Raw genomic sequence first — 13310 nt, 5'->3', positions numbered from 1 at the left:
CTTCTTTCTCTTTTATAATGGGAATTCAACTACTGCTGATGCTTTGATCACCAGTTGGATGGTGCGGCACCTAAGTTTTGGCTTCCACTTTCACCAAGCAATATTAGTTGTACGTGTGGGTTCTCTACACCCTCTAGCTATGATATTTGGAATATATGTCTATATATAATGCAAAAAAAAAAAAAAAAAAAAAAAAACTCATGTGACATTTAGTGTAACATTAACAATTGATCGACACGTGGCGGGTTTTTGTTGGTGTGATCGTTTTTTAAATATGTTAAATTAGAAAACCAGTTCTATTCTGATACACATGACTATCAATAATTAATTTAATGATATTAATCGTTATAGATAATAACCTCCTTAAATATACCAAATCACTAAGTAAACTAATGAGGTGCGTTTAACTCATTAATGCTAATTAAAAAATGATCATATCTAAGCATAATATTATATGGTTTTTAACAATATATTCAAAATTATATAAAAGTTGAAACTATTATATATATTTTATTTAGATGGTTTCAACTATATATACTTCCTAGCTTAAAAAAAATTACAGGGATATTCTTGGAATGATGATCAATTTGGGACGTTATTTACTAGATATTGTGGCACGTAACAAATTTAAATTTCAATTATAATATCATGTTATTTTTTTTGTATTTTATTATTATAATATATTATGGAATGCAGATGGTAGCTATTGAGGAAACAAAAATCCGGGGTTTATGCATGAGAAGTAGGCACAAAACAAGCTTGGTTGATGCCTCTCAAACAGATAATTTTGTAATTAGTTTTATATTTGGGACCGATGATTACTAATTTTCCAAAAATAAAAATGCTAATTTTTAAATGATATGACTAATAGTTTTTTAAAACAGTTATATAAACCTTCATAATTATGTAATTTTAGATATGAAGTTTAATAGTAGAGACTTTTGAAGCACAATACTTTTAATAAAATACAAGACGGCATTAATTAATTGAACCGAATGAAACTTCTTCTGAAAAAATAGTGTTCATATACACATACAAAGTTTGTCATTTAGCGTGTGCCGCATTCGTTGATCTTATTATATGAACATATTATATATATACCATCCTCAATATATATATATATATATATATATATGTTATATATAATTCAAGATTATATAATTTTTTGAAATTTTGAATTAATTGGTTGTGAAAATAAAATCAAATTATTGATTCATTAAATAATCCGAAAGTTGGCAAGAATCAATTTAGACGACTCGAGAAAATATAAAAATATGCGCCAAATTTTATTAGATTTTTGATACAACCGATCGAGTAGTCTGCTTCAAATTCGTGGCAATTATGAAATACTTGAAAATAGAGCGAGGATGCATCGAAAACTAGTTACGTACAAAGAACCAATATTGAGACTCTACACGTTCAAATGCATCAGTGGATGTAGCGTATTTTTCCACCTTATATCGGATGTCCAATGGCTCGAAAATATATAGATAAAAACTTGTGTGAGACGGTCTCACGGGTCGTATTTTTTGAGACGGATCTCTTATTTGGGTGATCCATAAAAAAATATTACTTTTTATGCTAAGAGTATTACTTTCTATTGTGAATATCGATAGGGTTGACCCGTCTCACAGATAAAGATTCGTGAGACTGTCTCACAAGAGATCTACTCAAATATATAATTATTAAACGAAAGCTATTCATTTTTTTTCATTTTTCATTAATTTAATTATAGCATTAGGAAAATCTTTTTACCTAATTCATAATTTTTTGTTTAAAAAAGATCCCTTTTTATTTAATCAATGTTATAGTTTAAACGCTTCTCTTCCTTTTTCTCGTACTTTAACGAATTTTCTTTAGACTCAAATGTTTAGCTTAAACTAAAAGGATAAGCCCAACTTTCCAAAAGTTGGATTGTTATCAAAGCCCATTAGAAATATTAACATACAAGTCAATTTAAGTTGCACTAGCTAAGGAGACTTAATATATACATTGATTACTAATCTATATATAATATATAATTGCATTTAGAGTTTTTAAAGGCATGGTTTTGATAGTGATTATCATTAAATATAATATAACTGCGTTATTTAAATAATGAAAGCTAAATCTGAAAAAATAACGAATTTTTTTTTTTTAAAAAAAAATCATAGGTGAGTAATTTGGGATCCCTTTATCTATTTTCTCATCAAAATGTGTGAATAGATATATTAGTTTAGAATTAAGAATTTATAAGTTTGTCTTTTTTGTTATTCAATATTATTGTATTTTAGTTACGACATGAATGTAAATTACAATTATCATTATATCTTACTAATTATACGATAAATAATATATTTATCTATCTATTTCCTATCTAAATGTGTGAATAAATATATTGGCTTAGAGTTGTGAATTTACAAGTTTGTCCTTTACTATTCGTTATTATTGTATTTTAGCTGTGACATAAATGTAAATTATATTTATCATTATGGCTTACTAATTATACGACAAATATCATATTTTATCATCAAAACATGGGCTTAATCCATCTACTTCATATATCTTTTTCCTCTTCAACTGTAGAAGATGAATGATACATATGCTTCATATTTCAACTTGGAAATTAATATCTCAGTTTCGGCCAATATCAATATCAATATCAATCCAAGTAAGGTTCAAGCTCCGATGCCTGATATTAACATGTTTGTGTGTCATGAAAAAAGTAGTTTCTGCGACTTCAACTCAAAGCATCTATGTTCTTGATGATCATTTTCGTCGTACAATGAACTCTACCTTTGATATTACACATACTTTTCCCAGTAATATTTTACTTTGTCTTGAAAAAAATATTTAAAAGTACATTAACTATGGAAAAACACAAGTACTGAAAGTGTTCAGGTAAACGAATTCATGTCATCCATATCGACATTAAAAGTTGTATTCTTTTTAGAAGAGATGTATTACTACTTTAAAGCAACTACATATAAAGCAACTACATATGCATGAGATTGAAAATAAATCAAAAACCATGGTATCAAGCATGTACCAATTGTCTCACAGCAATCATTGAAACAACAGATAAAATCAGTTATGCAAAGACTTCAAATTTTATTGTTTGCTCGATTAATGAATCCACTGAAGTATTGCTCGATAAGGTACTTACTATATACGTAATGGTGATCTTAAATCTAAATGTCGAGTTTCTAAATTTATTGATTATTAAATTGTCGGATGAATATAAATGATAAAAGGAACACGATGGAAACAAATTAACTTTCTCGTTTGCTCTTGATAACCCAATCAAGGAAGACCGTCTAATTATTTTCGAGCTCAGTTGCTAGGATCGGAAATGGAAGAAAAAAAAGGTCACCGAAAACTACAAATAAGCAAAAGATAATGTGTAGGTATCATAACAAACCCACGTATAAAATCATTGACATAGAAGATGACGAGAAAATAGCTTCATCTCCTCAAAAGAGAGAGACGGATATTGAATCAAACGAAAGAGCTTTAGCGACGGTTGTAAGTTCTGTCGCAATATGTGTAGCAAGCTAATTAACGATGATTTTTTGAAAAAAAACCGTCGCAATATGATAGCGACAGTGACTTTAGCGACGGTTGTAAGTTCCGTCTCACAGATAAAAATTTCTTATTTTTTATTTTGAATATCGGTATGGTTGACTCGTCTCACAGATAAAAATTCGTGAGACTGTCTCACAAGAGACCTACTCATATATGAATTATTATTTCCAAAATACTGATTTTTTCCGTCAATTTTGTTTCCTATATTTTCTAAAACACGTGCTTTTTCGAGTGTGGGTGTTTGTTTAGTCACCATTTAATGATTTGCAAATCTAGAGAATGACGTCACTCGTGACATCTAAACACAATATTTTAAGTAGTAGTTGTGGATTAAGTAGGGTTTTGTTGATCAAATGACATATCTTATAAACAAATTATTAGGTCGATATATATTCCAATCAAATGCTAGATGCTTCGATTATTACTCTAAAAAATAAAATAAAGATGATAGTTTCTTTACCTTCCTGAATCACGTTTACTTCTTCGTCTCAAATATATAGTTCAGTATCTATATTTTTATTTTATCTCTTTTTTTATTTACCACTCTACTAATGTTTATTAAATACATCAGTTACTTTCATCAAACTTTATTTCACATCAAACCATTGATTAAATGATGGTAAAATATAAACTTTTTTTTCTATAATTTTTTCAATCTGTGTAAAAACGTAAATAAACTTAAATATATGAGACGAAAAAATTAACTGCTTCGTAGTTTGGATATCATAAATTTGCAAGTATTGTAACAAAGTAAAAACTTGTGTGAGATAATCTCACGGGTCGTACTTTGTTAGACGGATCTTTTATTTCGGTCATCCATGAAAAAGTATTACTTTTATGCTAAGAGTATTATTTTTTATTGTGAATATCGATAGAGTTGACCCGTCTCACACATAAAAATTCATTAAACTGTCTCACGAAAGACCTACTCTTGTAACAAAAGATCCATTGACAATAATTTCTTATTCAACTAAAATTATTATAAATGAAAGTAAATATGAAGCTTTACAAATATTGAGTTTCCCTATATAATGGATACAATAAAAGCATAGCAGTTGTTATATTGAAATTAAAAATATTAATTAAATTAGTAACATATGAAACGATTAGATAATTTTCTAGCTAAAACTTATTTTTAAAATTTATAGACCATATATTTTTTTAAAAAAAACTTGTAAATTATTTTAAAAAACACATAATTCGGCAGATTGGGTTAAAATGAGTCGTATACTTTTCGAATTTTCCCCAAGAGAATATTTAAATTTTATAAAAGTGAAATTATCCATATTTACCTTTTATTATTTCCTTATTGTGTAATTTATTCTTTTCTCGTGTACAGAATGATGATTTGGCTTTTGCTATTTATGAATATTTTAGATTGTTGGTTGGCTTTCAAATGCAAGCTGGAAGCTGATTAATTAAAAAATAATTAAATTTTTAAATAAACTAAAATAAATCCAAAAGACATAATTAAATTTAGAGTGTCCTCTGAATTTTATTAAATATAAATATATTTTGTCGGAGTCGAATTTTTGCATTTTTTTAAAAAAAACTATTTAAAATATGAAATCATTGTCATCTATTATTTAATGCATTTCTTCATGTTCCAATGACGCGTATGGAAATAAATATATACGTACAAATCATCATTTTTTTAATAAAAAAAATGATGATTAGAAATTATATATTTTTAAAAATATAATTAAAGTATAAAATTTTATTATGTCGACAAATAATTGGAAAGTTTGGGAGCTGGTAAATTATTGGAAAGAAAACAAGTGAAGGAAGTGGGCCGGGATTAATGGAAGATTCCAAAATTGATCAATCTTACGTTATCCATTAGACCCAGTCGTCCTCCCCATGCTTCCTATTTTACCAATAAAAAACTATATATTTTCTACACGTCTCCAAATTATTTTATTCTCACATTCAATTATTGGCATATATATATATATATTTAATTTAATTATACATGATATACCGACTTTTAGTCAATCACACGATGAATAAGTATTTTGTTAGGCGATCTCACGAATTTTTATCCGTGAGACGGTCAACTCTACTAATATTCACAATAAAATATAATATTTTTAGCATAAAAAATAATATTTTTTCACGAATGACCCAAATAAGAGATCTATCTCACAAAATATGACACGTGTGTGAGTTTTTGCCTCGTGTGATTTGGCGCAGATTAATTGAATATATAATATTAAGGCAAAAATTGTGTAAGATGGTATCATGGATCGTATTTTGTGAGACAAATATCTTATTTGGGTCATCTATGAAAAATTATTACTTTTTATACTAAGAGTATTATTTTTTGTTATGAATATTGATAAGATTGACCTGTCTCACAGATAAAGATTCGTAAGACCGTCTCACAACAGACATACTTTAATATTAAAAACATGAAGAAAAAAAAGTCGATCACTTGTAATCCATCTGCCGTTAAAATCCTGAGTTTGAAATGAGATTTTCAACTCGAGATACAATTGAAACATAATCTATTTTCTTTTTTCAGATACCAAGTTTGAGACAAGGATACCTCCATTAAAAAAAAGAAGAAGAAGAAGAAACAGAGATAATTTAATTTAGATATGAAAATCAAATATCTTAAAACTCGGACTTAATTAGCAGGACTTCCAACTTCTTCCCACCTATAAATAATCTCACCCACTTTTCAACTCTGCACAAATCCTTCATCTTCCCAACCAATCCCACTTCATCTCTTTCATCTCCGCTTCTTCTTGTCCTTTCAGCTCCGCCATGACCGCCGCCGCCGCCGCCGCCGCCTGCAGAGTTCTAGCACTAATGGCTATTATGTTGGTCGCCGGAAGAGTTTCTGCCGATCCGGACATGCTTCAAGATATCTGTGTGGCTGATCTCGCTTCTGGTACAAATTATATTCTTCTTTTTCTATATATATATATATATCAGATAATTTAACTGCTTTGAAACTAGTATTTCATCGAAATTTTATGTGATTTTATTTTGATGCTTCAACTTTGATTAATTACAGAGCATTAGCATTATTCAGAATTACTGCACTTAATTACTTAGTAAATTGCCAACTACTTGCCCCAAAAAATATATTCACTGAATAATAACATATATATATATATATATATATATGTGTGTATGTATAAACACTAGATTAAGAATATTTCTACGTAGAGTTGGTCTACATGATTATTATTGTTATCGTTGATTGAATTTAATTTAGTGTGACTAATTGTAATTGCAATTAATTATATAAGTAATTTTAAATTTATATAATTTTTATTCATTAATTTACCTTCTATTGTTTAAGATATGGCTTTAATGACCAATATCATTTTTGGAAAAGTTTTTTTTGTTGACACGCAAAATATACGTGGATTGTATTCAGACCAAGTATTTATTAGAGATCTTCTAGAGAAGACAATTAACATATAGTTTATATTTATATTTTTATTTATAATTTTTAAAAGTGGTCCACGACATTTTTGCCTCCAAATTGGAACAGCTATTAAAGTCAACGGCTTTGTCTGTAAGTCAAACGCGACGGCGGACGATTTCTTCTCCGCCGCCCTGGCCAATCCCGGCGCCACCAACAACACCTTCGGATCACTAGTTACAGGTGCCAACGTGCAGAGAATCCCAGGCCTAAACACTCTCGGCGTTTCCCTCGCCAGGATCGACTACGCCCCCGGCGGTCTCAACCCACCTCACACTCACCCACGTGCCACCGAGATCGTGTTCGTCCTCTACGGTGAGCTGGAAGTTGGCTTCATCACCACCGCGAATGTCCTCTACCCTAAGATCATCAAAAAAGGTGAGATCTTCGTCTTCCCTAGAGGCCTCGTCCACTTCCAGAAGAACAATAGGAAAGTCCCGGCTGCGGTGATTGCCGCCTTCAATAGTCAGCTGCCAGGTACACAGTCCATCGCCACCACCTTGTTCGGGGCTTCGCCGCCTGTGCCGGATAATGTTTTGGCAAAAGGCTTCCAGATTGCGACGCCGGAAGTTCAGAAGATCAAGTCCAGATTCGCACCCAAATGATCGTGAATATCGGAAATGAAAGTTCTCACTTTTTTCCAACTGGGAATTATTGTCTGTTTTCGTTTGATAATTCGATTTTCATTTATTTGATGTTCTGATGTTTGCACGAAGATTTTCCTAATGTCTGAACAATAAAATCTGATTTTCTTCAAATTGCTTTGTACGTACACACATGCATGAAAAACTGTGTATAATTCCGGGTTTATTTCATCCTACCCACGTGAACATGGGCATTGTCCCATGATAAGATTGATGACCAAGATTTGTCCATGCATATATAGGACCCACATAGATAGAATCTTATTAACCATAATTCCGACATAATTTAGACAAAATAAGAAATCACATATTGTTTGTATATCTGGTTAAAAGTATTATTAATTTAGTGCGAGTACCTTTAACCTCTATTACGGACAAACTCGTTAACGGGAGCAAATAATTAACACTATCACTCAAATAAAAACAATAAAATTTAATTTATCTATATTTTACTCTGAAAATAATTAAGTAAATTCACCCTGTCTCACCTTTAGCAACTCAAAGTACTCATGGACTCGAGTTTTTAATGTAATGGAGTGCTTGACCTTTATTGCTCCAACGTCTCGTAATGCAGGATGATTTTATATCCATGTCGTAATCCCTCTCTGCTATATTCCCTTCCGGAGGTGCTTCACAATTGTGTTCTGGATCTCATCTTTTAATTTGGCATTGTTCATTCACATAGGTTGCAGTTAAATTTGAAGAAGATATCACTCAATTCATAGGATGGAAATCGACAATGAAAAGAATTAAGAGACATTTGCTGACGATGGTACAGAATGAAACCTTCTAATTTGGAAGATTTTATAGCTCTGTTTTGATCTTAAATGCAGTTCCATGATAACAAAAATCATCCGAAGACCGTATTCATAGATTAAATATTTCTCACTGGGATACGATCAACATCAGATAGGTATTAAACAGACACGAAAATTAATAACAAGGCCATAGAAATCCCACTACTTCGTCATGGTTTGCTGCTTACCGTCTGGAATTGCAAACAGGACAATCGGTTTTGGAGACCGAATCAAAGGGACATCACATCTGTAATACCCTTTCCTCTCCAGTTGTATTATGTCTCCACGCTTCAAGTTCCGCATATCAGATTCCCCGAGTGCCAGCGTCTCCTTCCTCGTACAGGGATTGACCACATCAGTGAAATCTTCATCTTCCTCAAGCTGCGATTATAAACATGAACGGATTGTAATACGAGAATAAACCCAAAACATTGATAAGAACCATAAGGGAAGCTTTCTTGTCCTGAATAAGAAAGTCACCTTTTTCTTTGTGATGAGATAGTCAAAGTCCACGAGCATTAATCTGACGAGCTCATTGGAATCTGGAAGCCATGTGAGTTTCAATTTTGTTGTCTTAACATTTCCTTTGAGATTCAAAACTCCCACAAGCTGAGTTATGATGCCGTTTTGATCTTTCTTGATTTCCTTCACAATTAGCATTTCCCCAATCCTTTAAAGTCACCTCCTCATCAATTGAGATCGATTCCGCATCAGCATACTCAATCCATATTTTATTTGAATAAGACACGGCCTTCTCTCCAGCACCTTCATATTTCTTGTGTTTGGGCAAAACTCGCACAAAGGGGTTGCTGGGACCATCAGTTAGAATCAGCAATACACGTTCTTCCACCACAGCAGTATACCTGGGACATATGGGATCAATAATCTTCTTATTGATCGCCCAGAGTTTGTCCCATTCCATTAGATTGAGATTCTTGGAGGCCCCCTAACCATTATAAAGAAGACAACAAGCACCGTTATCATATTGTTGTCACTTGACAAGCATGACCACCTAGAGATTCCCTCCACCCCATCCCGCTCGACATAAAACTAGACGACAAAATTGGAACTTAGGATGTAGTCAAAAGAGTAACATGTGCATACAACACATTCATATAAGACGTTCTCAAAATCATCACAAACTTGTTTGATTGCTCAAGTATGGAGAACAATCCGAATCAGCATTTAGTGTTTTGCCATTAACCAATAAATGCTCCGGCAGTTTTATACACCAGAGAACAATAGAGGCTTACCTGTTCCAAGATGAATTGTATCAGTGCTTCAATCTTCAGGCCCCTGCGCACTATTCCTTGAACTGTAGGAAAACGAGGATCATCCCATCCTTCAACCTTGCCATTTTGGACAAACCACAGAAGCTTGCGCTTGCTAAGAAGTGTGTACACCATATTCAGCCGACTAAACTCATATATATGGACCTTTCTAAATCCCATATCAGATTGAATTCTATGATATTGGTCATTTCGATCATGGTATTCACTTGATCGAAGAGCATGTGTGATACCTTCCACGGCATCAACAAATGGACAACAAAAGTCGTATGTTGGATATAATTTGTATCTAGATCCAATCCTGTGATGAGGCGTCAAGTTACAGCGGTAATACACTGGATCCCGAAGTGATTTATTTGGGTCTTGCATGTCCAGTTTCCCCCGTAGACAGCACATTAATCCCCTCTCTGAGCCAGCTATCATTTCTTTCCACAAATTGAGATTCTCCTCCACACTGTTATTTCTGCATCTTGATTCTACACCATCCATCCTTTCCTGCTTCATTTTTTCACGCGGGGTATCATCGACATAGGCCTTGCCCTGACGGATCAATTTCTCAGCCATTTCCATGAGTTGGGGAAAGTAGTCTGAAGTGTATGTCACAGCATCATATTTAATCCCTAGAGTTTCAATATCTTTAAGAAGATTATCCACAAACTCACTACTTTCCTTGTCAGGGTTTGTGTCGTCAAATCTCACAATCAGTTGTCCTTTATACCGGTGGGCAAAGTATTGGTTCGATAAGGCTGCTTTTGAATGACCTATATGAAGATAGCCACTGGGTTCTGGTGCAAACCGCAACTTCACTTTGCCAACCTCAGCATCAGGGAGATCCAGATCAAAGGCAGATCGGCCACCTGCTGTTTCATTCACGTGGACACCATTCTCCTTAGCGAGGGATCGAGAACTAGAAGTTTGCAACTCTTTCGAGTTTGATGGTATTGATTTTCCAGAGCCTCTTTTCCCGATATAGGTTGCAAGAAATTCACTTAGCACACAATCATATTCAACAGATATCGAGTTGAACCACCGAACAAGGTTTTGGTACTTCTTGGATTTTCTCAAACTTTCCCATCTCAAACCAGTTCCTGCAAGACAAAAGGTACACATGAACACCTGGATAATTAAGCATAACATAGGTTAAAACAGAAGGCAGAAAAATATAGAAATAAAAGATGCCAGTTATCCTCAATTCAAAAGTAATGAAAGTACCACATATAAAACAACGGACCATTACAGAACAAGCTATAAGACAAAGAGAAAAATAAGGTGGCATGAAATCTAATCAGAAGTCAGGAGCAAGAATTAGAGAAATAACAACTGGGCTCAACAAAAACTGCACCAATTACTTACAGAAATTAGATCAAGCAAAATCAGAAAGTTCACCTGCAAGACCAGCCCAGATTGCTACATCCGCAATTGAAAGACCGTTGCCTACTAGAAAAGTATGTTCCAGCAAATATTCATCCACTGAGCCGCATGCTCCCTCAAATTCAGACCCAGAACCAAAGATAGGAGCATAGTCAAGCCATTCATCAATCTATGGTACGCATATATAAATGTCATCAATACCAAATCCCATAGCCATGATGAAAGGGAAATCAATCTTTAAAATAGAATATTATTCTACCACAGAATTGGAAAAGTGATTAATACAGGTTTCAAATATCTATTTTCTTAAATTAAAATAAATAGCACATTCAACAAACAAAATGTAGAGAAAAGGAACCTGGCATGATTGATAAGCATCCCTCTCATAGAAATCAGGAACGCTGGCAGTCCTACCCACATATTTCAGAAGTACATAGGCTCCTTGCAGCCTCTGTCTGAAATCCATTTGGTTAACATGTGAGGACCATTTCGTTTTTGTGTATTTCAGATAAAATATGAAAATGGGTAAAAAGAAGTTCATAATAAAGACATACATAAATGAAAGCAAAAAATTCCAGAATAACTACTTCGGTATTGCATGCCCAATGAATTAATCTCAAGAGTTTCACATCTAAAGGTTGCTAGATACAGGCCCTACTTCAGTCCCATCAAAGCCTAGACGACAGGCAGAAGTTTGTTTACTGCTGATTTCAACGAGAATGAGAACTAAAAGACTCTCGCTCCAGTCTGGGCTCTGTTTCAATATTCCCGTACAGTTGTTTAATCAACCTAAATCTAAAACTTTTTGAGCCACATTCGAATTCAAACATGAGTTGGCATCCCGTTCAAAATCGTGAGATTAAAAATAATGACTGTTACCCCTTAAAAGCTCATGATATCCCAAACTTCCCTAAATAATTCCAAAAAAAAAATGACCTAAAAAATGACCGAATTTGACATGAATATTTATATCTTGAAGAAAACATTTTCTTGGATAATATGCCCTGCAGCATGATCATCCACTCGAGAAGAATTGAGAACAAAATCCCCAAACCCTCGCCCCCTAGTAATTCCTATATCACAATCCCCAGAAAAAAATGATCAATCGAAAGTCAAAACCACTAAATATCAACTAACACGCAGAAATTCATTATCCCAACACAATCCTCGACGTAAATGAAAAAGCGAGCTGCAAATAAGCGTCATCCAACAGAAAAATAATACCATATAATTTATATTGTCTGAGCTTACAGGTGAGCGATTCATAATTGCATTCAAAAAAATTGCAATAAGAAAGAAGAGAAATAACCCGTTAGATAAGACAAGAGCTGGTGTAGAGCCGGGAGTAAGAGTTGAATTTGTTGTGAGCGATACACCGGCGATTTTCGCGGCGGCGATGGCGGCAAGAGGAGGAGAATCGGCGGAGAAATGGAGTTCCATCGCGCCGCCGCTGGCACTCGAAAATTAAGCTAACAGTGTGCCCTTATTTAAGTGTTGAGGCAATCAAATATATTCACATATAAAAGTATGCAAATATAAATAAATTAACTTAAATCATACAATGCTCACTTTTAAATATTCGAGCTCAAACTTTAACCAAGTGCACAAATTCGGGCTCCACCTCTTGAGTCTTGAGTATGTTTACTTTTATTCTATTAATAAAACACTAATGATATTTGTCTGATAATTAATATCAATATTTCGAGAGTACAAAATATTTTTTTATGTTCGAATGGTTAAAAAGTCAATTTTTTGTATTTATTAAAAAGTGCCGGAATGATTTTCAACGTTCATATTCGAGCAGGATCCATCTGAATACATCCAAAACTAAACGAGTCGACAAGAAGAAATATATGAATCTGGATGACATATCATTATAATCACCCAATTTTTTCTTTAAAAATATTAAACAGTGACAAAGTTCCACCAAGCATAATCACCCAGTTCAATTCTTATACGTGAAAACTGAATTCAATTTCATGAACTTTAATGGCCTCAAGATTAATACAATGCCAAGCCCAGAATTGAGTTTGCATCTAACAGAAGTGGCAACAAACTAACCATTAACCAACATTTGATTTATTCGTTGATTTCTTAGATCGCAGGGATTTCTGTGGAGTAATTAGACAAGTCTATGTCAATGACCGAAAGGTCGTATGGCACAGAGAGTTCTTGACGCATCCGTGAGCAAAGACGCTCTCACTGC

General features: G+C 33.3%; 2 protein-coding genes across 2 annotated transcripts; one reads left to right on the top strand and one right to left on the bottom strand.

Annotated features, from left to right (window-relative positions):
* Positions 1 to 6194: 6194 nt before the first annotated feature.
* LOC142531617 (nectarin-1-like) lies at positions 6195 to 7761 on the top strand. The gene is made up of 2 exons (XM_075637822.1): positions 6195 to 6460; positions 7073 to 7761. Exons 1-2 carry the CDS (start codon positions 6334 to 6336, stop codon positions 7606 to 7608), a joined length of 663 nt encoding a protein of 220 aa, XP_075493937.1. The 5' UTR covers positions 6195 to 6333; the 3' UTR covers positions 7609 to 7761.
* Positions 7762 to 8424: 663 nt separating this feature from the next.
* On the bottom strand, positions 8425 to 12607 carry LOC142530761 (glutamate--tRNA ligase, cytoplasmic-like). The gene is given in 7 exon segments (XM_075636569.1): positions 8425 to 8825; positions 8925 to 9098; positions 9100 to 9390; positions 9698 to 10821; positions 11120 to 11273; positions 11463 to 11559; positions 12414 to 12607. Coding segments are annotated over 7 exon segments (2190 nt in total). The 5' UTR covers positions 12545 to 12607; the 3' UTR covers positions 8425 to 8606.
* Positions 12608 to 13310: the final 703 nt, after the last annotated feature.

This window comes from Primulina tabacum, chromosome 17 (genome assembly GCF_025594145.1).
Source record: "Primulina tabacum isolate GXHZ01 chromosome 17, ASM2559414v2, whole genome shotgun sequence".
Classification (NCBI taxonomy): Eukaryota; Viridiplantae; Streptophyta; class Magnoliopsida; order Lamiales; family Gesneriaceae; genus Primulina; species Primulina tabacum.
The sequence above is the reverse complement of the archived record's forward strand: the minus strand, read 5'-3'. Positions and strand labels throughout refer to the sequence as shown.